At 36.5% G+C, this 25,613-nt stretch overlaps 1 protein-coding gene across 8 annotated transcripts in view; it reads right to left on the reverse strand.

The window, feature by feature from the left end:
• The window catches only part of cep131 (centrosomal protein 131), a 49,943-nt gene that overhangs the window by 15,464 nt on the left and 8,866 nt on the right, over positions 1–25,613 (reverse strand). Inside the window, 17 exon segments of one of the 8 annotated variants that reach the window (NM_001353865.1) lie at positions 1,419–1,526; positions 5,470–5,671; positions 8,177–8,279; positions 11,365–11,394; positions 11,729–11,845; positions 12,846–12,971; positions 15,716–15,853; positions 15,941–16,132; positions 18,043–18,222; positions 18,301–18,398; positions 18,524–18,677; positions 20,378–20,494; positions 22,003–22,120; positions 22,228–22,404; positions 22,535–22,639; positions 24,511–24,638; positions 25,120–25,234. In NM_001353865.1, the coding sequence (NP_001340794.1) occupies positions 1,419–1,526; positions 5,470–5,671; positions 8,177–8,279; positions 11,365–11,394; positions 11,729–11,845; positions 12,846–12,971; positions 15,716–15,853; positions 15,941–16,132; positions 18,043–18,222; positions 18,301–18,398; positions 18,524–18,677; positions 20,378–20,494; positions 22,003–22,120; positions 22,228–22,404; positions 22,535–22,639; positions 24,511–24,638; positions 25,120–25,234 (2,208 nt within the window). 8 annotated transcript variants of the gene reach the window in all.

Consider the following 25,613-nt stretch of genomic DNA (forward strand, 5'->3'; position numbering starts at 1 on the left):
AGGCTTAAATTTTAGTTTTTGAAATTTAAGACATGGATGTCACTGTGGCACAGTGGGTAGCACGATCGCCTCACAGCAACAAGGTCGCTGGTTCGAGCCCCGGCTGGGTAAGTTGACATATCTGTGTGGAGTCTGCCTGTGTTTGTGTGGGTTTCCTCTGGGTGCTCCGGTTTCCCCCACAGTCCAAACATATGCACTATAGGTGAATTAGTTAGCTAAATTGTCTGTATGAATGAGTGTGTATGGATGTTTCCCAGTGATGGGTTGCAGCTGGAAGGGCATCCGCTTCGTAAAACATATGCTGGATAAGTTTGCAGTTCATTCAGATTAATACATCAGTGGAACTAAGCCGAAAAGAAAATGAATGAATTTATGACATTAAGACCCAGCGGACACTCTGTTTATAAAAAGCCTGGCCCTCTATGCTTTTTGGATTTTTATTATTATTTGTTTCTTGATTTGATATTTTGAGCTGTTGTGTAAAGATATGTTGTGTACTTTTCAATAACACAATAAAAATGACAGTGCTGAGAAAATAGTAGTTAGGAAAGCATTTGATCATAAAATTTCAAAATGATTTATTTAAATAGGCATAAATCTGGATAGTTTTAAAGATATTTGCTAAAAGATTCAGTGGTTTATCAGTGGATTGCACAGCAGAATGAACCGTCGACTATTCCGGCATATGTTTTACGCAGAGATGCCCTTCTAGCTGCAACCCAGTACTGGGAAACACGCATAGACTCTCGCATTCACACACTCATACACTATGGCCCATTTTGTTAACCCAGTTTACCTATAGCGCATGTCTTCGGACTGTGGGGAAACCAGAGCACCCGGAGGAATCCCACGCCAACACGGAGGGAACATGCAAACTCCACAAAGTAATGCCAACTAGTCCAGCTGGGACTCAAACCAACAACCTTGCTGTGAGGCGACAGTGCTAACCACTGAGCCAAGATTTAAAATACATTATCTAAACTATGCATTAACAATGTAATGTATTAAATTTAGTAATTTAACGATACTGGATATTTTACTGAAAAACTGGACAAAAGATAAACCATGGAAACATTATAGATGTCTTTAACTACTGTTTTACAATGTACTAATTTGTGTTCACGTTGTATTACAAAACACTTCTGCAAGTGAAGTAGATTTAAGGCAGATTTATTGGTATGAAAACCTGTTAAGGATTGATTAAAAAGAAGTGTTAGAGTGAAAATTATAATTACAGAAGTAACATCCATCCACATTACATAACATTACATCCATATATTTTTAAATACGAGTATAATGTAAATACACATCTATATAAAAGAAGTGTATAGTATCAAATGATCCCATTTTAAGTTAAGATATAGTAGTTATAGATAAAGGTAATACTCATGTGACCTTTAATGACCTGTAAACCTGACCTGGCTGCCAGTTGTGTGAGACGCTCTTTTTCCTCCGACACTTCTTTATAGAGACGCCTCCTCTGCTGCTGCAGCACGTTCTCCTCTTCCTGCAGCTGCTTCTCAAACCTGGGATACAAATTAAAATTACTCGGTTGTACATTCAATTACAGTGAACATTTCTCATCAAAACTCAATGCATGGGAATTAATTTAGTCACTTAAGTACACAATATTGTTAGTCAAAACCCCATACTACCTGCATTACATGTTGAGCAATAAACATCCACACAAGCTCATGTTCACTTAAGTGGTGTGTTTGTGTATATTTTCTACCGATCCTGGCAACAATAACACAAACACACAAAAATACCCATAATGACTTTATTATAAGCTTATGAACAATGCGCCAGTCTGACAAGAAAATGTTATAGAGTAAGACAACAGTTCCAAATGAAGCAACTCATGATACGTGGAAGGAAAAATATATGCCTTATCATAAATCTCTGCAATAAAGCCACACACACAAAACACTAATTAAGGCCTATTTAATTACACTGACTGTTGCACAAGAGCCTCCATTTCCCACAGAAGTGCAAGTACAGCACTGGAAACAGAAAACAACCAAAGGAGCAGTTCATAGAAAAATGCAGATGTTGTTGTGTGCTCACATTCATGCCTTTTCAAAACCCACATCTTGTTTTTTTTTTTTTGTTTTTTTAATCACAATTTCAAACTTTAAGAGAAAAATCTGTACATACAGTTCAATAGGAATTCCATAGCCTACCATTCAAAAAGTTTGAGGTCAGTGTTTCTTTAATTCATACATTTTGCTTTGGCTTAGTCCCTTTATTCATCAAGGGTCGCCACAGCGGAATGAAGCACCAACTTATCCAGCATATGTTTTAAACAGCGGATGCCCTTCCAGCTGCAACCCAGTACTGGGAAACACCCTAAAACTCTCATCCAGGCACTCATACACTTTGACCAATTAGGTTAATTTCTTTGGACTGGGGGGCAAACCAGAGCCCCACTTGAACTTGAACCAACGACCTTCTGGCTGAGGCGACAGTGCTAACCACTACTATTACTAATATATATATATATATATATATATATATATATATATATATATATATATATATATATATATATATATATATATATATATATATATATATATATATATATATATATATACACACTAGGGCTGTGTGATTTGGGGAAAATATCTATCTGAATCTTTTATTCTGAAAAATGACTGTGTTCTTTCGCTTACATCTCGGTCACTTGAGTGCCTAAATTTAATCCGCAAGCAGCAAAATGAGTAATGCTGTGTTCACACTAGACGTAGAATCGTAATAGCCACGTGAACATTTGAGTTTACTCCCTTCATTCGAGCGTCAATTTCACTTCAGAACAGGCGCGGATTCGCATGATGGGCAGGGCTTCTGTCTGCTCGGTGACTCTAGCTTCGTTGCTAAATGGCTAACATGGATTTTATTAAGAAAATAGCAGTGTTTATGTGCTTTATGAAGGCTAAAAAATAGTGTTGATACGGTTAGGGCCGTGTCTGAGTCCACTAGACCCTTTCAGAGGTGCATCCAGCTCTGTGAGCTCATAAACTCCTCCAGAAACTTAACTTAGATGATGGAGGCTTTCAGCGGTGCTCCTGACTAAGATGAGCCCAGTTTGATAAACTGTTGTCGGTGTCAGCTGGAGGATTTCCCCCCGGACAATCATGCCCCGACAAGAGCAAGCTCGTGATTGGTTAACGCGGCGTGAATGTCCGCTTAACTTCAGTTTTTTGATCTTGAGCGATTCGCGCGAAACGTGCATAATGCTCAATTTGCGCCGCGCCATTCGCACATATTGCACCATTCGCGAGTATCGCGCCGCAGAATGTCTATTTGCGCGTTTGCATTGACTTAACATGTAAATCACTTGCGCTTGACGCTCTTTCTACGTCTGGTGTGAACGCAGCATAAGGCTGCATTTACACTGCATGGTTCAAGTGACTCATATCGGATTTTTTTTCTCTCATGTGGCACAGATCAGATATGGACCGTGTATGTGTAAGCAGGAAAAAAAAAAATCACATGGATTCCGATTTACTCAAATCAGATTTAGTCCTTGTTCATGTGGAAATTTTTTCGATATGAATCGGATCTGTGCCCTCATGTCTGCTGTATGCCGGTAGATTGGATTTTCACCTGTCAATGTGTAGCACATCATTAAACACATACACGAATAATGTCAACTCTGATGCTTTCATTTAAGAACAGACTTCAGCAGAGTCCCTAACCTTAAATCTCATACACGAGGGCTAAAAATGCTTTTATATTGTCATGTAGCACAAGCATTTAAGCATGTTAACTAGAGAGAGAGAGAGCTAGAGAGAGCAGGAGAGCGTAATACCCACCTCATAACCAATAAAAACTAATATAAAACTGTTGAATACAGTACATCACATGCATAAATCACGTCATGGACATTACATTAGGATGTCTACTGGTTTAAAACCTAGATTAAAAGAAGATGGCCAAATGAGAACTTTTCTGTCATACACTATAGTAAAACAACCCTGCAAACAGATTACATACAGGACCGGAGAAAAGGGCGCTTTTTTATTATCAGTTGTCAGTCAACGCCCGCTCTTTTTTCCCCGCTTACTTGCCGTTTGCTGTGTAAATGCTGACAATCGGATAGGAGTCACTTTTAAAACATGATGCAAGTGGCTCATCAAAAAAATCAGATACAGTCACAAAAATGGAATTGACCATCAAGATCTGTAGTGTAAATGCAGCCTAAGAAACAGGAAAGATTTTGGAAACAGGAAAGATTTGGAAAGTTTCTTTGCTAAGGGGAAAAGGCCCAGTGAAGGACCCACAGTTTTTTTAGAACCAAAATATTCCCTTATTACTGCTGTCTTGTGTTTCTTTGATATTAATTTGTCTATTAATGCTTTAGAACCGGCAAATGCCATCATCCCACTCGTCTTGCTTTTTGTTTTGTTTTTTTATTGCGATCATTCCGCATAGTTTGGTTGCACAATTCTGATTGGGCAGAACGAAAGTGTGCTCACTCAACTGGCTACTAAGACTATCACACAGACGGCAGTCATGCATTTTATCTGGGCTGAGGAAATTAAATAATACATATACATATATATATTTCATATCGCAGCATCTTACTATTACTATTCGATTGCAATTCGATTTCGATTAATCGCACAGCTGTAGTGGGTACAGAAAGTATTTAGACTCCCTTAAATTTTTCACTCTTTGTTATATTTAAGCCATTTTTTTGCCTCATTAATGTACACAAAATACTCCATATTGACAAAAAATTTAATTGCAAAATTTTTGTCATTCTGGCAAATTTATTTAAAAAGGAAATTAAAATTTTTCTAAATATTTTTTTTAAATGTAAGGGGGGTCTAAATACTTTCTGTATCTACTGTATACGTATACTGTATATGAACTGCATTCAAAACTTCTCTCTGTGTTTTATTGTTTCATTCTGGCTGTTTCATAACTGTCACAAACCATGTTTATTGTGCTTTTATAATTATTTTTATATACTTCTAGGAGCTGAACATGTGGTAACTGATGTCATATATATTTGTGTGTGTGAGAAGACTGTGTAAAAAAAAGTCTTAGTATCAAATCATTGAGAGATATAATGTAAAAGTCACTTGCTATTTAAAGAAAATGGATCAAGTCTTCAATATTCCTTTGACATCCTATTTAAAATGAAATTCATCAACACAGGAAAGAAAAAATAATACTGACGTAAAAAACTTTACATAAAAAATAGCCCTCTTGCACTCCTTATTTTGATACCTCATATTCAAAAGCAGTATTTAGCTTTGAGCTCATGTCTAGCCAGTTTCCTCTATTACTTTTTCCAGTCTCCCTTCCTTTTTTTCCTAGTGTGTTTGTGTTTTTTAACATCTGTGAACACATTGTCTTGGCTGCACATCCCAGTCATTGGTTAGATCTCTTATGAACAGATGTGTATTTGAGTATTCATTGCACTCCACACATATGCATGTGCAAGGGTGTGTGTACCTCTGCTTAGCCAATTCTCTTTCTCTCTGGCACTGTTCATCTTTTTCTTTCTCCAGCTGTTGCCGTAACTCCTCGCTCTGTCTGACGTAGCGTTGAGCAGCCCTCTCGTCCGCCTGGAGGAGCTCTGCCTCATGAAGAACTCTCAGCTTCTTCAGCTCCTGCTTGTGTTTGGAGATCAGCTTCTGAATTTCAGGTTCTAGACCTGAGTGCACACACAAAGAGATTAAAATTTTTATTTTTTTAAATATTTAAAAAAATAGCATCTTCTTCAAAATATCTTCTTTTGTGATGCGCAACAAATTTTCACACAATTTTATAGCGAAGTCAAGTATTAAGTTAAGAGGTAAGTCAACTATACCTGAAGATAAAAGTCTAGAAGCTTTAAAACTAGTTAGGTTACTTTATTTTTTTTACCCCAAGGCAGATTTGGCTTGCAACTTTGCAGTCAAGACTCCTCATTTCATATCAGCGCCACAGAAAAATCACATGGTAACAACAAATGGACATAAAGTCATAAAACAGCCTTATTTCAAAATTGATTAAATTCATTTAATCACTCAAAATTCTACATACAAAACCCCATAATGACAATGTGAAAAAAAAATACTTTTTGAAATTGTTGCAAATGAAACTGAAAAATTAAATGTACATAAGTATTCACAGCATTTGCTCAATACTTTGTTGATGCACCTTTGGCAGTGATTACAGCCTCAAGTCTTTCTGAATACGATGCCACAAGCTTGGCACACCTGCCTTTGGGAATTTTAGCCCATTCCTCTTTGCAGTACCCCTTAAGCTCTTTCAGGTTGCATGGGAAACAAAAGTGTACCCCCTTTTTCAGATCTCTCCAGAAATGTTTAATAGGATTTAGGTCTGGGCTCTGGGTGGGCCACTCAAGGACATTCACTGAGTTGTTGTGAAGCCACTCCATTGATATTTTGGTGGTGTGCTTTGGGTCATTGTTTTGCTGGAAGATGAACCATCGCCCCAGTCTTAGATCAAAAGCACTCTGAAGCAGGTTTTCATTCAGGATGTCTCTGTACATTGCTGCATTTATCTTTCCCTCTATCCTGACTAGTCTTACAGTTCCTGCTGCTGAAAAACATCCCCACAGCATGATGCTGCCACCACCAAGCTTCACAGTAGGGATGGTATTAGCCTGGTGATGAACGTTGCTTGATTTTCTCCAAATGTAACGCCTGGCATTCACTCCAAAGAGTTCTGTTTTAGTTTCATCAGACCAGAGAATTGTGTTTTTTATGGTCTGAGAGTCCTTCTTCAGAGAGTCCTTTTGCTTTTGCCAATTTCCAGATGGGGAGTGGCTTCCGTCTGGCCAATCTACCATACAAGCCTGATTGGTGGATTGCTGCACAGATGGTTGTCCTTCTGTAAGGTTAGCCTCTCTCCACAGAAGAATGCTGGAGCTCAGACAAAGTGACTATCAGGTTATTGATCACCTCCATGACTAAGGCCCTTCTCATCCGATCACTCAGCTAAGATATCAGGACAGCTCTAGGAAGAGTCCTGGTGGTTCCACATCTTCCGGATGATAGAGGCCACTGTGCTCATTGGAACTTTCAGAGCAGCAGAAATTTTTCTATAACCTTCCCCAGCCTTGTGTCTCGAGACAATCCTGTCTCGGAGGTCTACAGAAAATTAAATTGTCCTCATGCTTGGTTTGTGCTTTGACATGCACTGTCAACCCTGGGACCTTATATAGACAGTTGTAGCCTTTTCAAATCATGTCTAATCAACTGAATTTACCACAGGTTACCTCCAATTAAGCAGCTGAAACATCTCAAGAATGATCAGTGCAAACAGAATGTACCTGAGCTCAATTAAGAGCTTCACGACAAAGGTTGTGAATACTTCTGTACATGTGATTTTTTTTAGCTTTTTTATTTTTAATAAATTTGCAGCAATTTAAAAAACTCTTTTTTTCACATTGTCATTATGGGTTATTGTGTGTGGAATTTTGAGGAAATACATTAATTTAAGCCATTTTGGAATAAGGCTGTAACATAAAAATCTGGAAAAAATGAAGCGCTATAAATACTTTCCAGTTGCACTGTACCTCTGCTTTAGTGTATGCCTTTATTTAAATGCCTAATGGCTGCTGGTATGAAATTATTTTTGTATCGTTTAGTTCTACAGCTTGATACTAGAAACCTGTTACCAGAAGGAAAGAGCTGAAATTCTGAGTGTAGGGGATGAGCAGTGTCACTTAAAATTATATTTGTAATTCTTCTTAGGTGCCTAGTGTACATAGTCTCCAGATTGGCCTATGACACCCAATAGCTGGTGGTTTCAATTGTAATTAGAGATTCATTCTAAAAAGTTACCCAAAAGTATGTACCAAAGCATGTATTTAATAAATATTTAATAAAACACAAATAACTCAAGTGATCTGCAGTTTTACCACCTTGGAAATACTCCCTTCATTAGAGAAAACCACCAAAAGTCTATTCTGTCTGCCTATTTACGTATCACTATTTAACAACAGCACTAAATGCTGAATAAAACAGCATTTTATTCTTGTCTTTAGGGCATAGAGAAATCATAAACGTGACTGATTTTGGAAACAGGTTTAACGAAACAGACAGGCTGTGTTGAAATGGATATTGTTGAAGGGAGTGGTTATCTAGATCCAAACTGAGAGAGATGGGGCGCTGGTGCTGATTGACGTCTGTTGTTGAACTCTGCTGACCTTTTACAGTGATCTCCTTGATCTTTTTGGTCTTCTCGTTGATCCATTTTTCCCGTCGGACCTTCTCTGTGGCACTCATTAACTCTTTTAGCTTCTTAATCTCCTATGTGGAGAAGGAGAGAGATGAAAGGAGAGTTCAACAGAAAAAAAAAGCACCAGCCATCTCAGGACACCTGTGGATTACTGTAAAGGAAATATTACATTGAAATGGAAATGTACTGAGGACTGTTTAATAATGATAACTTGACTGTAAATTTTAAAGGAACAGCAGGTTTTGGATCAAAATGAGGAAGAATAATTGACAACATCAAATATTCATTTATTGGATGAGTAATGAAATGTAAATTTCTGGGATGTGCTCATTTACTGCTCCATCTATACTACCTGACAAAAGTCTAGTCGCCTATCCAAGCTTTAGAAACAACAAATAATACCTTGACTTCTAGTTGATCATTTGGTATCAGAAGTGGCTTATATGAAAGGTGAAGGCCTATAGATTACACTTATTTTACCAAAATAAAACAAGATCATGCCTTGATTTTAAATTATTTAATTATGACAATAAGGTCTGACTTCGCTTAGACAAGTCACAGAAATAATGTACAGTATATAATACAACGTCAGGCTGCAGTAGAAAAAGAATTAATATTGTGTATGACTCCCATGAGCTTGGATGACTGCATCCATACATATTTGCAATGACTCGAATAACTTATTAATAAAGTCATCTAAGAGTCTTCAATGCCTCCTCCTCCATCTTATCCCAGACATGCTCAATAATTTTTATTTCTGGTGACTGGGCTGGCCAATCCTGGAGTACCTTGACCTTCTTCACTTTCAGGAATTTTGATGTGGAGGATAAAGTATGAGAAGGAGCGCTATCCTGCTGAAGAATTTGCCCTCTCCTGTGGTTTGTAATGTATTCGGTGGCACAAATGTCTTGAAACATCAGGCTGTTGAAGTCTAAACTGAATGTAACCCCAAACCATGATTTTTCCTAAACCAAACTTGACTGATTTTTGTGAGAATCTTGGGTCCAGGCGGGTTCCAACAGATCTCCTGCAGTATTTGTAATGATTGGGATGCAGTTCAACAGATGATTAATCAGAAAAATCTACCTTCTGCCACTTAAACAAATGATCAACTAGAAGGCAAGGCAAACTTTATTTATAGAGCACAATTTTATACAACCGTAGTTGATCCAAAGTGCTTTACAATAAGATAAAATATTTAAGAAAATGAAAAAAATAAAAGTTGTATTAAAAATGTAAGAAAAGGAAATATATACAGTTAAAGTCAGAATTATTAGCCCCCTTTTGATTTTGATTTTCTTTTTTAAATATTTCCCAAATGATTTTTAACAGAGCAATAAACATTTTCATAGTATGTCTGATAATATTTTTTTCTTCTGAAGAAAGTCTTATTTGTTTTATTTCGGCTAGAATAAAAGCAGCTATTAATTTTTTTAAAAACATTTTTGGGACAAAATTATAAGCCCCTTTAAGCTAGTTTTTTTTCTCTATAATCTACAGAACAAACCATTATTATACAATAACTTGCCTAATTACCCTAACCTGTCTAGTTCACTTTATTAACCTAGTTAAGCCTTTAAATGTCACTTTAAGCTGTATAGAAGTGTCTTGAAAAATATCTAGAAAAATATTATTTACTGTCACCATGGAAAAGATAAAATAAATCAGTTATTAGAAATAAGTTTTTAAAACTATTATGCTTAAAAATGAGCTGAAACAATCTTCCCAGAACAGAACAGAAATTGGGGAAAAAAATAAACAGGGGCGCTAATAATTCAGGGGGGCTAATAATTCTGACTTCAACTGTATGTATACATGTGATACTAAAATATCGTATAGAAATTACATGTATGAGTCACTCAAAGGCAAGGGAGTATAAATACGTCTTCAAGTTAGATTTAAAAGTATCCAAGGATGTAGAAATCCTGATGTTCAACAGGAGACTGTTCCATAGCCTTGGAGCCGCAACACAGAAAGCTCGATCACCTTTTGATTTGCAGCCAGACCGAGGGATCGACAAAAGAAACTGATCATGGGACCTTAATGGTCTACAAGCTGTATATGTCCTAATAAGCTCACTGACATAAACCGGGGCAGAATTGTGCAAAGCTTTATATGTAAAAAGAAGGATTTTAAAATCAACTCTGAATTTTATAGGAAGCCAGTGCAATGAGGCGAGGACAGGGGAGATATGATCTCTTTACTTAGTTCCTGTTATCAATCTGGCAGCTGCATTTTGGACCAACTGTAACCGAGAGAGTTTTGACTGGGAAAGACCAATGTACAAGGAGTTGCAGTAGTCCAACCGAGAGGAGATTAAAGCATGGGTCACAGTTTCTAAATCTTATTTAGAGAGAAATGATTTAACTTTTGCCATGAATCTAAGTTGGAAAAGGTGCTCTTTACAACTGCATTTACATGCTTGTCAAACCGCAAAAGTGGATCAAAAATTACTCCAAGATTTTTGGCGTGACTGCAGATTACTACTTAGAAATCCTTGCTGAGTTTTGATTAAAACGTTGGTAGCAGTAGGACCTACAGGTAATAGGAGCACTTCTGTTTTATTTTCATTTAGTTGCAGAGAGTTATTGGTCATCCAAGTCTTAATGTTGTTTAGGCATGAGGAAAGGTGTTCTAATGATTAATCTTCTCCTAGTTTAATAGGAAAATATAGTTAGAAGTCCAGTTATTATTTGTTGCTCTTACAACTGGGATCGATGACAAGACTTGTCAGGTAGTGTATAAACAAACTAAACAACTGCGCACATGCTGAATGGGTTTATGCATCAACCACTGGTTGGTTGGATAAACATTGATAATACACATCAATTTAGCATGCTTTTTAGGGTGGTTTTCTCTGCATTATATCATATACAGCTACTTTTCTTGACAGCAGTTAGTTTATTTTTAATGAAAACATGACACATGCACAAGATTTAGCATTTCTGTAATGCTTAATGCTTTAATTCTTAAAACTAAATCTAAAAGCTGACTTAAAAGAACATTCTGCTTCATTCAGGGTAAAAAGCATGCAAAGTCAAAGCTCCAAGCAAGACTGTCTGCAAGTCTGTGTTGCATCAGAGAGAAACAAAAGAATGGAAATGACAAGACAAAAATGTGAGGGGTTGAGGGGTTAGATAGAAAAACAAGATTTACCTCACACATGGGACCCAGAATTTGCCACACCTACAGACAGACAGAAAGACAGAAAAGAGAGAAACGCACAACAAACGCAGAAAGAGAAACACAGTTAGCAGTGGCAAAAGCAACACAGCGAGCGAACATGCTCTAGAAGGTGCACAAAAGTTAATAACATGAATACTAAAGATCATGTGCAGAGTTAATGACAGCAGAAGAAAGAGCCACAAAAGCACAGTGAAAGCGAGCCATTTAGAAATCAGCATGCATTTAAAGCTTGATCGCCCCCTTGTGGCGATATAAAGTTGATGCAAAACTCTGCTCACCTGCTCTGTATGATAGTTTTACAGAGCTAATATATAAAACATGGATTCAAACTCACCAGCTCGTGTTGCTCCTGCATCTGGGCGATCTTCTTCGTGTATTTCTGATCCACCTGCTTGAGTTCACCCACTACTTCTTCACAGCGTTCACTCAGGGCCTTTTTATCATCAATCAGCTGAAAGACAGAGAGGGACATTAATAAAAGCATAACATTTACATTACATTTAGCAGACACTTTTATACAATTTACACCCATCAACAAACACCCGGAGCAGTGGGTTGCCTAGAGAGGAGTTTGGGGTTCGGTGCCTTGCTCAGTGGAATTAAAGTAGATATTTAAAAATCTAAAAATAATTCCTGCTGGTGCTGGAACTAAAACCAGTGACCGTAAATCCCAAGTCCAACTCTCTAACCATTAGGCCATGGCTGCCCCTTATAACCCTATAGAACTATTATATCACAACGCTTTTACCTAATCAAAAATACAGTAAACTTGTGTAATACAGCGTTTCTCAATCCTGTTCCTCAAGGCCCCCTGATATGCATATTTTGAACGTTTCTCTTAGATTGCTACACAAGTTTGTTCCATTTAACTCTAAGTGCCCTACCAAGTGGACATCACAGGATATTCAGCAATGACTCCAGTTGAAAACATGTTCAACGTACCTTCACACTACTGTCATAATTGGAAATGCAGCAAACAAGTTGTGAAGCACAAATTATTAGTATTTTTTAGAGAGATGGAGAGCAGTGAACACTACTGTATGTAGAGCACATGTCGACTTCTTTCTTGGAGCTCTTTTCTAATTAGCTGGTTATCTAAATCAGGAGTGTTAAGGAACCAGCATTGAGAACGGCTGGTGTAATGTTACTGTTTTTTATATGTTCATCAAATTACAATACTAATGTCTTTCTTTCCTTTTGTATTTATTTTTTCACATAAAGGCATTATATTCAGATAATGTCTTGCGATCAGATAAATTTTACTGTAATGCCACCAAATACATTTGTTTTAATCCTCATCGATATTTGACTATAGTTTAGTCATTAAACTTAATGTCAAGACATATTTCAGACAAAGCTTTGTCAAACTGAACAGATGCTGTATCAAGATTAATACCCAGTCTTTAAATGTCTGGTGTCTCTATGCAGGTGTGATGTGTTGAGATTAATACCTGGTCTATAAATGTCAGGTGTCTCTGTATTGTCGCTTCATACTGCTCTTTCTGTAGCTGAAAAGTATGATTAAGCTCTTTCTCTGTCTCCTTCACGTGTCGGATCGTCAGCTCCCTCTGCTGGGCCTAAAGACACACATTTACCTTTACATTAGTCTCTGACAGCAGCTTTCCACATCTAAACATCAAATAAAGTTGAAGGTATAAACTAGGGCTGGGCAATATGACCTAAAAGCAAAACCTTGATAAATTGAACACTACCCCGATTTCAATTTTTTTTGAACAATTATTTTATTTTCAACAGAATTTTTATTAAATTTTTCCCTTTCTCATAGTTCATTAGAAGTTTGTACTGTAAATGTACACCCTTTACAAATAAAAACATTAGACTGAGAACATTAATACATGAGTATGCTCATTTCTAATCATACTCATACTAAAATAATTGAAGGAAACCAACTATTTATGATTATTTGATAAATACTTCAAACTGAAATCAAAGAACACATTGCTTGAAGTTAAGAAAGAACTTATAACTAATATATATAGTTGTTCAATTGTGTTTTTACTCTTTATTTTTATTTTCACTGAAAAAACCTACATACACACAGTACAGCCTAAATCCTTCTTATATTTTAAAAATAGAAAAAAAAACAGATATGTATGTTAATGTTTAAAATTTGTGTGTACTTCTCTTTAAGAAAAGACACCTCTATACGCTTATTTCACGTGGCCGGCATTTTAAAACACAAAAGCAAGGCTGCGGTGAGAAGAAACCCGGAAGTATAGGATCAGCACTGTAAACATTGCAGCAACATGCTATTTACCACAAACCCCCAGTTGTTGCCACGACTTCAAAATGCAGATATGGTGTAAACATCACTTTAATATCATTCAGTTCAGTTTAATATAAACAATTAAAAGCATATTAGGCATCAAACAACATTACAATGTCTTTCAGAGTAATACGCTTAAGTGTCCTCCTAGGCTTCAGTTTATGGCAGCAGGTAAACACTGTGACGACGCTTCCCTGCTTCAGTCTATGTAACTCGGTGAGCGATAAAACACTGCAGTCCACTGTAGCACACCCTTGTGTTGTCTGTAATAGTGTTGTTCCGGTACTGAAGTTTTAAAAACGTCCATTTCCTGCTAACATTTAAGAGCCGCTGAGCGCGCTCATAATCGCTACTGATTAGCCATAGTATTCACCAGTTCTCAACAGAAATGACTGTGATTGGCCGTGAAGGTCATCAGCTCACGGCTCTTCACCGAGTCCAAACACAGATACAAGGACATTGGAGCGTTTAAAGCCATGAAGATCAATCGATTCATCAGAGGATCACTCGTCTGAGTTTGTGCTTGGTAAATATCGGTGAAGTGTGGTGAACTGATGACCTTCACGGCTAATCTCAGTCATTTCTGTTGAGCACGTTAACAACATGGCAAATCAGCACTGTTTAAGAATGCCATCAACAGTGCCTTAAATATTAAAAGGAAATAGACTTTTTTTTTTTATTTCAGTACCGAAATTCAGTATCTTGACAGGTCTAATATAGTGAAAGAATCAGTTTATTAACTTGAGTTTGATGAATGGCATCAGAAATGTGTGTTTGTGAAAGAAACTAGTGCCATTTCCCTTAACTTATCTGAAAATGAGATCCAATATCCCTTTTTATTTTCACTATTCATCCAGAACGGACATTTGAGTCACTTGAAAGGCGGTGAAAGTATAAATTTGTGTCGATTTCTCTTTGTTGATCAAATATAAAGCCAGGCACACAACATTCCTGTGTGACTCAGGTGATACTTCTAGGTTTCTACCCACTGCAGCCTCGATTTCACAGTTTTTTTTAATTTATGATTTATTTATTTAACATTTTTCCATTTTACAAACATATCAAACAACCCTTACAGAAATAATAATAGAAAAAAATAAGTCAATATAAATACAAATAACATATTGATAAAAAAGTGAATAAATAAATAAATTAAAATAAAAAAGAAGATAATAAAATAAAATCAAATTAACAATTAATGCGAGGCAGATGTCTACATTTATACAGTAATCTCAAATGTTACATTTCGAGTGATGAAAGATTACAAACTGATGTACTATTGTGATCAAAAGCTGAGGTGATCAGTCTAGATCCAGATGGAGAGTTTTAACATAGAAAGAAAGGGCATCCCAAATTTTGGCAAATGTTCTGTTAGGTCTTTGAAGGGAATATCTCGATTTCACTGTTTAAAATGGCGGCCGGGTGAAATCAGTTCATATTTTCAGAAAATCATAAAAACTAATATTTTAACAAAACATCACTTAGTTAAATATTTTCTATATATTTTTTAGTCATGCCAGTGGTTTATGGGTCTGCTGTGGGAACCCCTTATAAATAAAGTAATAAGCCAAAGGAAAGTGAGAAAAGGTCATATTAAAATAAAAATAATTAATTAACAGAAGAATTAATTACATTTTCTGCATTCGCTTGAACTGATTTATTGAAGTGAAAATGCGAATGGTACATGAGTCGACAGCAAAGAGTAAGACTTACATGCAGCAAATCAGTTATCTGATGTATGACAGACTCACATATTATTTTCTTTTGCATAGGTGAGAGAAAGCCTGGGTTTATGGCAGGCCAGATAGTTGCGAATATGAACAATGTGCTCACTGCGCTGTTAGTAAAACTCTAAAGCGCTCAATTGGTTCAAATGCAGTATGTTTTTTAAAGGAAAAGTATTAACAAGATTAAAAAAACTAAATAATGAATTATGAAAAAAAAACAATAATTAAATATTACAATTTAACAGTTTTTTTTCTTCTTATCGATTAATCGTCCAACCTTAATATTGACTATGTATGTTTGTTTTACCAGTGCAGTCTGTAGCATATTGACGGTGCGTTTTTTCTCATCCAGCTCCAGTCTGAGTCTCATCATAGAGCCGGTGACCTCAGCAGCTGTGGCTGAGGCTTGTTCAACAACTGCTAGATCTTCCTCTGACAGCACCACCTACATATGCATAGGCATAAAATGAACTGTGCACTGCTTACACAAATTGAAACATCAAACTCATCTGCTCGTCTTAAATGTGTTTACCTCTCTATGTGATCCAGAGGTGACTGAGCGTGGTCTCTCCTGCTCCGATTTCTCCATCTCATCTAGAAAACTCATAATGCTTTGCAGTTTGGCTTCTGAGAGCAAAGCGCCCCCATCTGGAAGAGCTGGAGTTTGACTCAGCTGTCTGTGCCGCTCCACATTATCTGTCGTCAGGGAGTTAGAATCTCCATCCTGGAAAAAAAAAAAGAGTTCATTTTAAAAGACCCTTTTCACAAATTTGTAATATTTAGATTTGTTTTTAAAACGTAAGAACATTCATTCATTTATTTATTTTCTTTTCGACTACACAGCGCTATACACACTACACAGCATACACTGGCAAGATGACAAGTACTGAACTCCACGGGACCAGTTTTATTTGTTGCCGATTTGCATGTTGTTCCTTTTTTTTAAATGCCTTTTATTTTTAAAATCTCTCACGTTAATATTGGCTATCGGGTAACATAATCTCCATCAAGGATATTGGAGTTCAATAATGTGATACGCAGTATGACTATCGACCTACACCTCCCAGTAAGTTTACACACTGCATAGACTATAGGCCTACAGCTCTGGTTTGTTATGAATTGCATGTTTTAAATGACAGCAAGACATGCTACATTTAGTTTTTATTGTAAAATACACATTATAACCCAGTACACAGTAAAATCATATTTTTCGAATAGCTTGCTTATTGACAGCGTATATAGCCGTTAAGCTTAAATAAGGCAAGCATGTTTTTATTAATATTAAAACACATTAATACAAACTAGCCACCCTTAAATTTTTTTGTTTCCGGACATTTTTTTATCAAGCGAAAAATGCAATGAATCGATATCTGGATGACAGCGAGAAAGAGATGAGATCAGACCTCACATTCGATGTGTGGCCACACGGCACAGTTACTTTACTGCATTTTTTTAATAATTGGCTCATCTAAATTAACTTTTCATTCGATTAAAAGCCAAAATATTGGCAGACAGAAGGTTTTGGAAGAGATCGGCTTTATTGATAAAAGACACACAAACACACACACAGGATACACTCTTGTAGGGCTATTCATTGTTGATTTTATAACATTAAATCGCATTATAATCATGTGCAAAAAAGAACAGCTGAACTTCGGAACAAGTGACCACTGCAGTTGCCGCGATGGTTGCTTAGCTTCTCTGCAGTTGGCTTGTCAGTGACGTGGCATTGCTAAATCCCTTTTTTGTTTCAATAAAAAATAAGATTATTTATTAATAAACAATGTGAGATGATGGTCGCGTGATTTTTAATATGAGAGTATGCATTGCGTATGCTATTTATGACGATTGATCTTATCTGCCCGCAACCCACCCATAGTTAAACTTCAAGTAGCCGACTTTTGGATTACCTGACCGGCGGAATTACAGCAGGACTCCTGAATATGAAAGAATCGCTCATAACAGGGTTTTATGCGTCCCAAATATGCAGTGTCAAGAGAGTGACACCATAAGGTAACGTACACTGCACACACTTTGTGTAATGTGTGAAGTCGTGGACGCATATCAGCGCAAGGATAACTCATTTAAATATCCATGTTTAATCGTTAATAGAAAAGGTCTGGATTAATAGGGTTATCAACAATTTGTGTATATTTTTGACTTGGAACAGCCTTTTGTTAAAGATTTGTGTGTTCATACTTGCTACGGGCAGAAAAATTATAATAAAAACAAACAAAAAAACCTAGTTGAAACCAAATCTATGAAGTATTGGTAGTCTGTATCGGCGTACACAAATTTAAATACTCGTACTCGTATCGGTTTGTAAAAAAGTGGTATCGGTGCATCCCTACGCTACACAGAAATGCCAACTGGCCCAGCAGGAACTCGAACCAGCAACCTTCTTGCTGTGAGGTCACAGTGCCCCCATTCTGTACTTGTAACCTGATTTTTATTTTTTTTTTACTTTAAAAACTTTGATTTCAGGGGGACTTTAAGAAACTTCTTTCATAAACATTAAAATGAAACCCTAGCAACCTCAAACTTTTGAACAACAGTGAAAAGTGAATACAGAATGAGTGTTTTGAAAGATGAATGTGAATACAGAATTGCACTTGCAAAGATATGATGACTTACCTCATCAATCCAGGAATATTTGTCCTTCCTGTAGCTCTTAGGCTCTGACAGTCTCTCTGGCTCCTCTTCTAAGAGCTTCAGAGTGTCCAGCAAATCATTGAGAGTGGTTTTTGACTGCGCTCTGCTCGATGACGCCCCCTGTCGCTGATCTTCCATGCTTACAGACCTCTGGAGAATCTCCTGAAGGAATGAAGTGATATGGTAAGCAAAAGATTTTTTTTTTTCTTTCTTTTCAGATTTTTGGTTGTGAAAGTTTACCTGAGAGCACTGAGATACTCTGCATGCAGAACCAGCAGGCGAAGCAGCCCTCAGATTCGTCACATCATCCAGATCAGACACCACATTGACATTAGAATCTAAAGAACAAACCATGTGACTACTTAAAATAGATTTATAGACGTCTTCAAATTACTGACAAAAACAAAACAGAGAATTAACTGCATGAAATAATGTTTGATCCGAGATCTAGAGTAGTGCACACCTGTATTTTTAGCCTTGATATCTGTAGGAGAAGTGGGTGAACTTTTGGTGAGTTTTTTACGTCCTACTTTCCCAGGATGCCGGAGTGCCTCTGTTTCCTGCTCTGCGATTTGCTGTACCTCTGCTGCTCGTTGAGCTCTTTTCTGCTGCAACTCCTGTTTTAAATGCAAAAAATGATGTAGTCATTAGAAGACGCTAACTATGAAAGTAAAGCAAAGTACACCACTGTTTTATTACCGGGGGTTAGTAGGATTAAAAATGTGTTTATTGCTCTGGTAAAATGATATGCATTTAATCAAAAACAACCTTTAAAAGTAATACGAATGTGCAACTTTAATAGTGCAATTTGAAATATCTGTTTTCTAGTTACAAGCACTTCAGAATGTAATTTATTCCTGCGATGGAAAAGTCGAATTTTCAACTTTTACTCCAGTCATCATAATGAAACATTTGAAAGTAGAGAAAATCAGATTCTCCCTAAAAAAGAAGAAGACAAATTGTATAAAATAAGGCAACCTTTCATGGATTATTTTTAAAAATCTGCAAGAAATAGTTAGTTAGTTAGTTAGTTAGTTAGTTAGTTAGTTAGTTAGTTAGTTAGTTAGTTAGTTAGTTAGTTAGTTAGTTAGTTAGTTAGTTAGTTAGTTAGTTTGTTTGTTTGTTAGTTTGTTAGTTTGTTTGTTAGTTAGTCAGTTTGTCCCTGTAGAGAAATTTCATTTGCAGCATACATTCAGAGACTTCTGACATTTTACATTTGGCAGATATATAAATAAATCATTTAAAAACACTGTATCCCTACTCTAAATAAATATCTAGTCTACAGCTGGTCTATATCTAGCCATCAACTGAGTGAGGAGGAATTTAAAAAGCAAACTGCTTGGGGTATAAATAATAATTTTATCCCATTTCTTACACACCTGGGAACACAATTTTGACGACCTGATGGTAACAATTGGAAGGTGTTTGATAAGCGATGCCTTTCATCATTGACAATCATGATAGCCTTATTTAGTACTCTTTCTTCCTATATACTGTCAATGCTCTTTAGTTTTATTCCCAACAAACTACTGGTTGTTGTTACCACCTTCCCCAGTGACCTCTTCTAGGCCTCAGAAGCATTTCCATATCAACAGATTACACAAAATGTTGCAATACTTTCAATAAAAGCATTATAAAACATGATCAACAATGTGTTGTCAACATTAAAAGACAAAAGTTTCTTTAAGAAGTACATTCTCTGTTGAAGCTTTCCCTACACAATCAGTCCATACATCCCTCTCCAGTTTATTTTTCCAACGTCACACCCAAATATTTATAATTTGTTACTAACTGGATTTGCACCCCATTAATTAATGTGGAATAAGTTCAATTGAAGAAGATTAGACTAATTTAGATTAAAATGGAAGGTCAGTATTTTGTTTTTATTTTTTATTTTATTTCCTTATTATTTGCGTCCTTTTGGTATTTATTCTTTTTAATTTTCTTTCTTTTTTATTATTGTATCAGTCTATGATCACTATACGTCTGTATGTATTATTTGTATATTGCATGTTTGATTGTCAATTGTGTAAATGCTGGTTGGATTAATTTTGTAAGTCGTTGTATTTGAATGTCTAAAAACAATGAAGTAAAAAAAAAAGGATTCGAACCAAAAATCTTCTTGCTGTAAGGTGACCACTGAGCCACTACTCCAGACATATGATCCTTGTTTCTACTATACCAATTTACTGATCAAGAAACATTTCTATATTATGAATGTCTCATTTGACCAATAGAATATTAAAACAATAGCGTTTAATTTAAATAGAAAATTCAGATGTTTGCGATGTTCCTTGCTAAACCAACCATAACATACCTGGATGGCAGTGAGTCGAGCCAGACGAGCTTTCTCTTCTCTGATTCGTTTTCGATCATCTTCTTTCTTTTTCAGTGACTCTATGGTTTTTGCCTCTTCTGCTCTCTGCTCCCTCTCCTAGAAAAAAAAAACACAACACCCATAATCCATATATCAAGCTTAACTATTCAGAAGAACAAAATTCACACCAACTACATCATGTAGAAGCAAAAAAACATCTTTCTACATTGATAACATTCATTTTCTTTCAGCTTAGTCCCTTTATTCATCAGGGGTCGCCACAGCGGAAATAACCGCCAACTTATCCAGCATAAGTTTTACAAAGCAGATGCCCTTCCAGCTGGAACCCAGTACTGAGAAACATCCATACACACTCATTTACACTCACACACACTATGGCCAATTTAGTTTATTCAGTTCACCTATAGACCTTTTTCTTGGAACGCAAAATTACCCATTATGCTTTGCGGGTATGCGCAAGGAGAATGCGAAGAACTTCCGGTCGGCAGCTGATGCGTGTAAACAGTCACATTTGGACAGCTTTGAAACGATAGTTTTAATATATTTTACCTGCTTTTATCCTCTTTGAACAAATACTGTTGTCCATCAGCACCATCTCCTGGACTGATCATTTAAAGAAATGCGATCTAATAGGATGGAAAACAGCTGCTGTGAGGCATTTTCCCCTCGTTGTCAGACGGCATCTTCTGCAGTTTAAATGAAGCCTCGTCATCGCTAAAGTCAACATTTTCTCTTTATTTCAAATATATAACCAGCCCAAACAAATGTAAATCACCAAAATGTTTTACACACATATGTAGCCTCTACTGTGCCACTGGCACACTGATTTAATCACTGTGACAAAGTAAGAATATAGGCTAGTGTCATTTCGAAATGACAGAAAAACACAAACCGTGGTAAAAACAACACACGAAATAAAACACAAACGGCTTGCGATTAGAATGAACAGCAAATCAGCCAGCAGAGTATCAATAACAGACTTTTATTGGTCATTATTGTAAATTGCACAACTTTCATACCTGTTAAGTTTCATGCCAGTACTCTGGTTTGCTCTCTCTCTTTCTGTGTGTGTGTGTGTGTTAGCCGCTGAGCTAACAGCTGACAGGCTGTCAGCACAAACACACTATTTCTGACGGCAGACTCGTGAACTAGGAGAACGTTTTCCTCGTATTTCTGACGCGCTTGAACCACATCGACAGATTATAACGGCTTTAACAGACACATTTCTAAGTTTTGTGTCACAAAAACACTCTGTTATCCATCAAAAACGTTACTGAAACCCATTTTCGGAGCACAAATTACCAGTTGTAAACGCTGTAAACGGAAGTTTTTAGCATTCTACCGGAAGACGCTGGTCGCTATGGTGCCCTCCATGCAGCAGCTATGAAAAAGGTCTATAGCGCATGTTTTTGGACTGTGGGGGAAATCGGAGCAACTGGAAGAAACCCATGTGAACAGGGGGAGAACATGCAAACTCCAGCCAGAAATGCCAACCAGTGACTTTCTTGCTGTGAGGCGACAGTGCTAACCACTGAGCCACTGTGTCACCTCTATTGATATGTTAAAAATAAATATTATTTTAATGCAAATTAAACATAAATTACCTTCTTTTTGGATGCAAGGAGCTGTTTGATTGTATTCTCATTAGCTCTCTTACTGTTGACATGTCGACGATACCAACGCTGGATGATAATAGCAGCATGGTTCACTTGCTGAATATACCTGTAAAAAAGTTTGTAAATTTGTTAAATCATGTACAAATTAGGGTATAACCGGTCTAATTTGTCCATTCAGATGTAAACAACAGTACTCTGGACAGCACAGCTGACCTTTCGGCCTCCTCCTCGGTGACCTCTCGTCTGCGTGGTTGACCTGGGCTTCGAGGGCTGCGAGGAGCATTGTTGTTGGAGCTTGATGACGCAGAGGAGAAGTTCTTCTGAGACTTAGTGAGAGAACCACTCACATCCAGCGTCACATCGTCATTTACAGTGGCTTTGATTAGGTTACTAAAACAGAGAGAGGGCAAATACTGTAAATGTGTAAACCTGGAAACCATAATTGAGCATCACTGAATGGCTTATGTCTAAGAATAGCTCACACAGCTTAGTAATCATTCACCGGTCATGATGAACCTACTTGAAGGAGGGTTTCTGATTGGAGCTCTTGGGAGTGAGGGGTTTCTCTGAGTGGTTGTTATGAAGGATGGTGGTTACTGCGTTGCCCACAGCTGCTTTATTACTCCTGAAAATACAATCCACAGACAGTGTACTTTATATACTCAGATACACTTTACTACATAATATTATTATATTCATAAATACATATACCATATGTGTATATTGTGTATATTTTATTTTGCTATAACATCTTTATAATTACAGTTTTATAAATATTAAAATTATATTTACTTTTGCCTGAGCAAAGCTGATTTTTTAGCAGCCCTTACTCCAGCCTAAAATGTCACATGACCTTTTATTAGCGGTGTAACTTATTACGGTTGATCCGTGACTCGGATCCCAACCCACGGTTCGGAACACACATGGCTCGCAGAATAATACTTTTTTTTTTTTACTGGCATATTAATCCTAAATTTGTAACAATCACAGAGAGATGGTGTCATTCAAATCAAAATGTATGAAAGCATACAGGCTTCTGTCACTACTTGTTTGGCCTGCATTAATGCATTCAGTGTAAGCTGCACGATTTATCATTAAATAATCAGGATCTCAACACCCACGCAACAAATTCTAAATGAAGGTGATTTGCATAGGTTTATTAATCCTTTGAATCAGTGCTTTCAAATCTGTAGACGCGAAAATCAAGAAAGAGATTGAGTCTTTAGTCTTTGAGTTAGTTATGAAGGTTTAAACAGTCAAATAACACAGAAGTATTGGAATAAAAGTTTATAGTTTAGATATAACTACTGATGTTTATGGCAAAGATTAAAATCAACATCATATGCATTTTATGACGCTCAAAAATGAAAGTTGCAGGCAGCAATTACATTATTTAGCCAAAAGGTGGCGACAATCAGCCAACAAAAATATGCCACTGAATAATTCTTTAAAAAAAACATCTAGCAATAAAGGTTTCAATGAGTGAAAAACTGAATAATTTATTGAAAATTAGACAAAAAATAAATATGGGTTGTAGAAATTATAAGTTAGAGTTCAACATTTAGCATTATCAGCAACAGTAGTAGTAACAGTGAATTTTTTACGGTACTGAATATTTTGAAATTTATTTTGATATTTTGATTATTTCATTTTATTTTTAATAAAGTTTCAGGTTTTAAGTTATGTTTGTTAAAACCAAAAGTTTCTTGCAGTAGTGTTTTTTTTGTAATAAATGGAAAGCAAATGACATTTGTCTCCTCCCCCTTCTGGCTGATCCAAAAATGGTCCGATCTGTCTAAAAAACCATAATGTAATCCAAACCGTGAGATTTGTGATCCGTTACACCATCACTTCAATTTAAAAGATGCTGAACTGGTTCTTGAGTAACTTATACTTTTAATACTATAATATAATTTATATATTATAAACTATAATACTTGTATATAGAAAAGGAGACAGACTGACAGACAGACACACTAGTACACATTATAACAATCAAAACAGTTGATTTTCTAATATTTATGGGCAATAACCCGAAATCAAACCCTAAGTGTAACAATAGTGAGAGTAAATGTTAATTAAAAAACCCAGAAGAGGATGTACAATAACTGTAACAAGACCAGTAAATAAAGTTTAACCTAAATGTCATTACTTTCAACTTTGATCCATTTAAACCATACTTATAGAAAGTAATTTGGTTGGCCTAACTGACCAGCCCAAACTGCAAATTTAGGAACAATTTTAGGAATGCAAACATGAGGTTTAAGTTAAGATTAATTCAGGCGAGTGTGCCTGAACGTTTGACTGGTGCTGCAGATTTAAAAGCCATGAAAATCAAATGGAATCCTTCTACTCTTTTCCCCAGGGTATGCTCATGCTTTTACTGACAAGAAGAAATATGGCCTATTAAGTGAATCTGTTGTCAGTGACACTGGCAACAGGAATGCTTGAAAGCTATCCACAGAATCTGAGCGGCAGGACAAAATGAATTCACACCTGTTGTTGGCAGTGAAATTGGCTGCCAAAGAGACTCCAGCTTCCCTCTTCTTTAGGCCTGTAGGAGAATCCATACTGCAGGTACTGTGAGAGCTGCTGGGCACAGGGAACACTCTCGGCTGGTCATCCTGAAGGCAAGACAACAGTTTAAAGCAATGCTACATAAATAGTTAGCAAGTTTTAAAAGAAATAGATACCCTGAAAATGAAAAATATTCATCATATGCTCACCAGAAGGGGTTCAAAACCTTGATTTTCTTTCAGCTATAAACAATTTTAAAGAATGTTGGAAATCTGTAGCCACTGACATTCATAGCAAGTCAATGGCTACTAGTTTTCAACATTCTTTAAAATATCTTCTTCTGTGTAGAACAGAAAAAAGAAACTCAAAGTGGATGTTGTGTAAATAATAAGAAAATTTTCATTTTTCTGTTAACCATCAAGTTAAGTTATGTTCAATTATTTTTTTTATGGCAAAACAATCCAATTGGCCAATTTCCCTGTCAACCAGTTACTGCAGCCCTACATATAATTTATAGGTATTATACAATCTGATGCCCACACTGACTGAAATCTGGCAGGAATGAGACTTTTGAAAGTCGGGAAGTACCAGAATATTCCAGGTGGTTCGATCTTTGGACATCTTGGAGAGGCTGGCAAGTTTTCGCCGTCCATCAGAGCTGCTGTTGAAGAGAGCCAGGAAGTCTTCTGTGTGGCCTTCACTACTATCAGACACACAGAGAGAAAGACGGGAAGGAAGGAAAGACAGAAAGGTCAGAGTATTGCACACAAAACACACACAATGAGGAACATATAAACACAACACAAGGCCAATAATACCTACACTACCAATTTGAAAGTTCCTCTTTTTTTACGTTTTCAGTCTATAGTGGGCATGTGCAAGTACTCCAATAAGAATTCTTGCAGTACTGATTCTTTGTAATGTTGTTCGGCCGATACCGAGTACCGATTCTAATGCTTCAAGCTAAGCAGATTTTCCCTCTAAGGATGATACTTAAGTGGAGATCTCTCATATTTCAAAGAAAAATTAAGTATGTTTCATATAATCCCTTTTTGCGACTCTTTTAACTATTTACATTAGGT

Source organism: Danio rerio, chromosome 12 (assembly GCF_049306965.1).
Source record: "Danio rerio strain Tuebingen ecotype United States chromosome 12, GRCz12tu, whole genome shotgun sequence".
Taxonomy (NCBI): domain Eukaryota; kingdom Metazoa; phylum Chordata; class Actinopteri; order Cypriniformes; family Danionidae; genus Danio; species Danio rerio.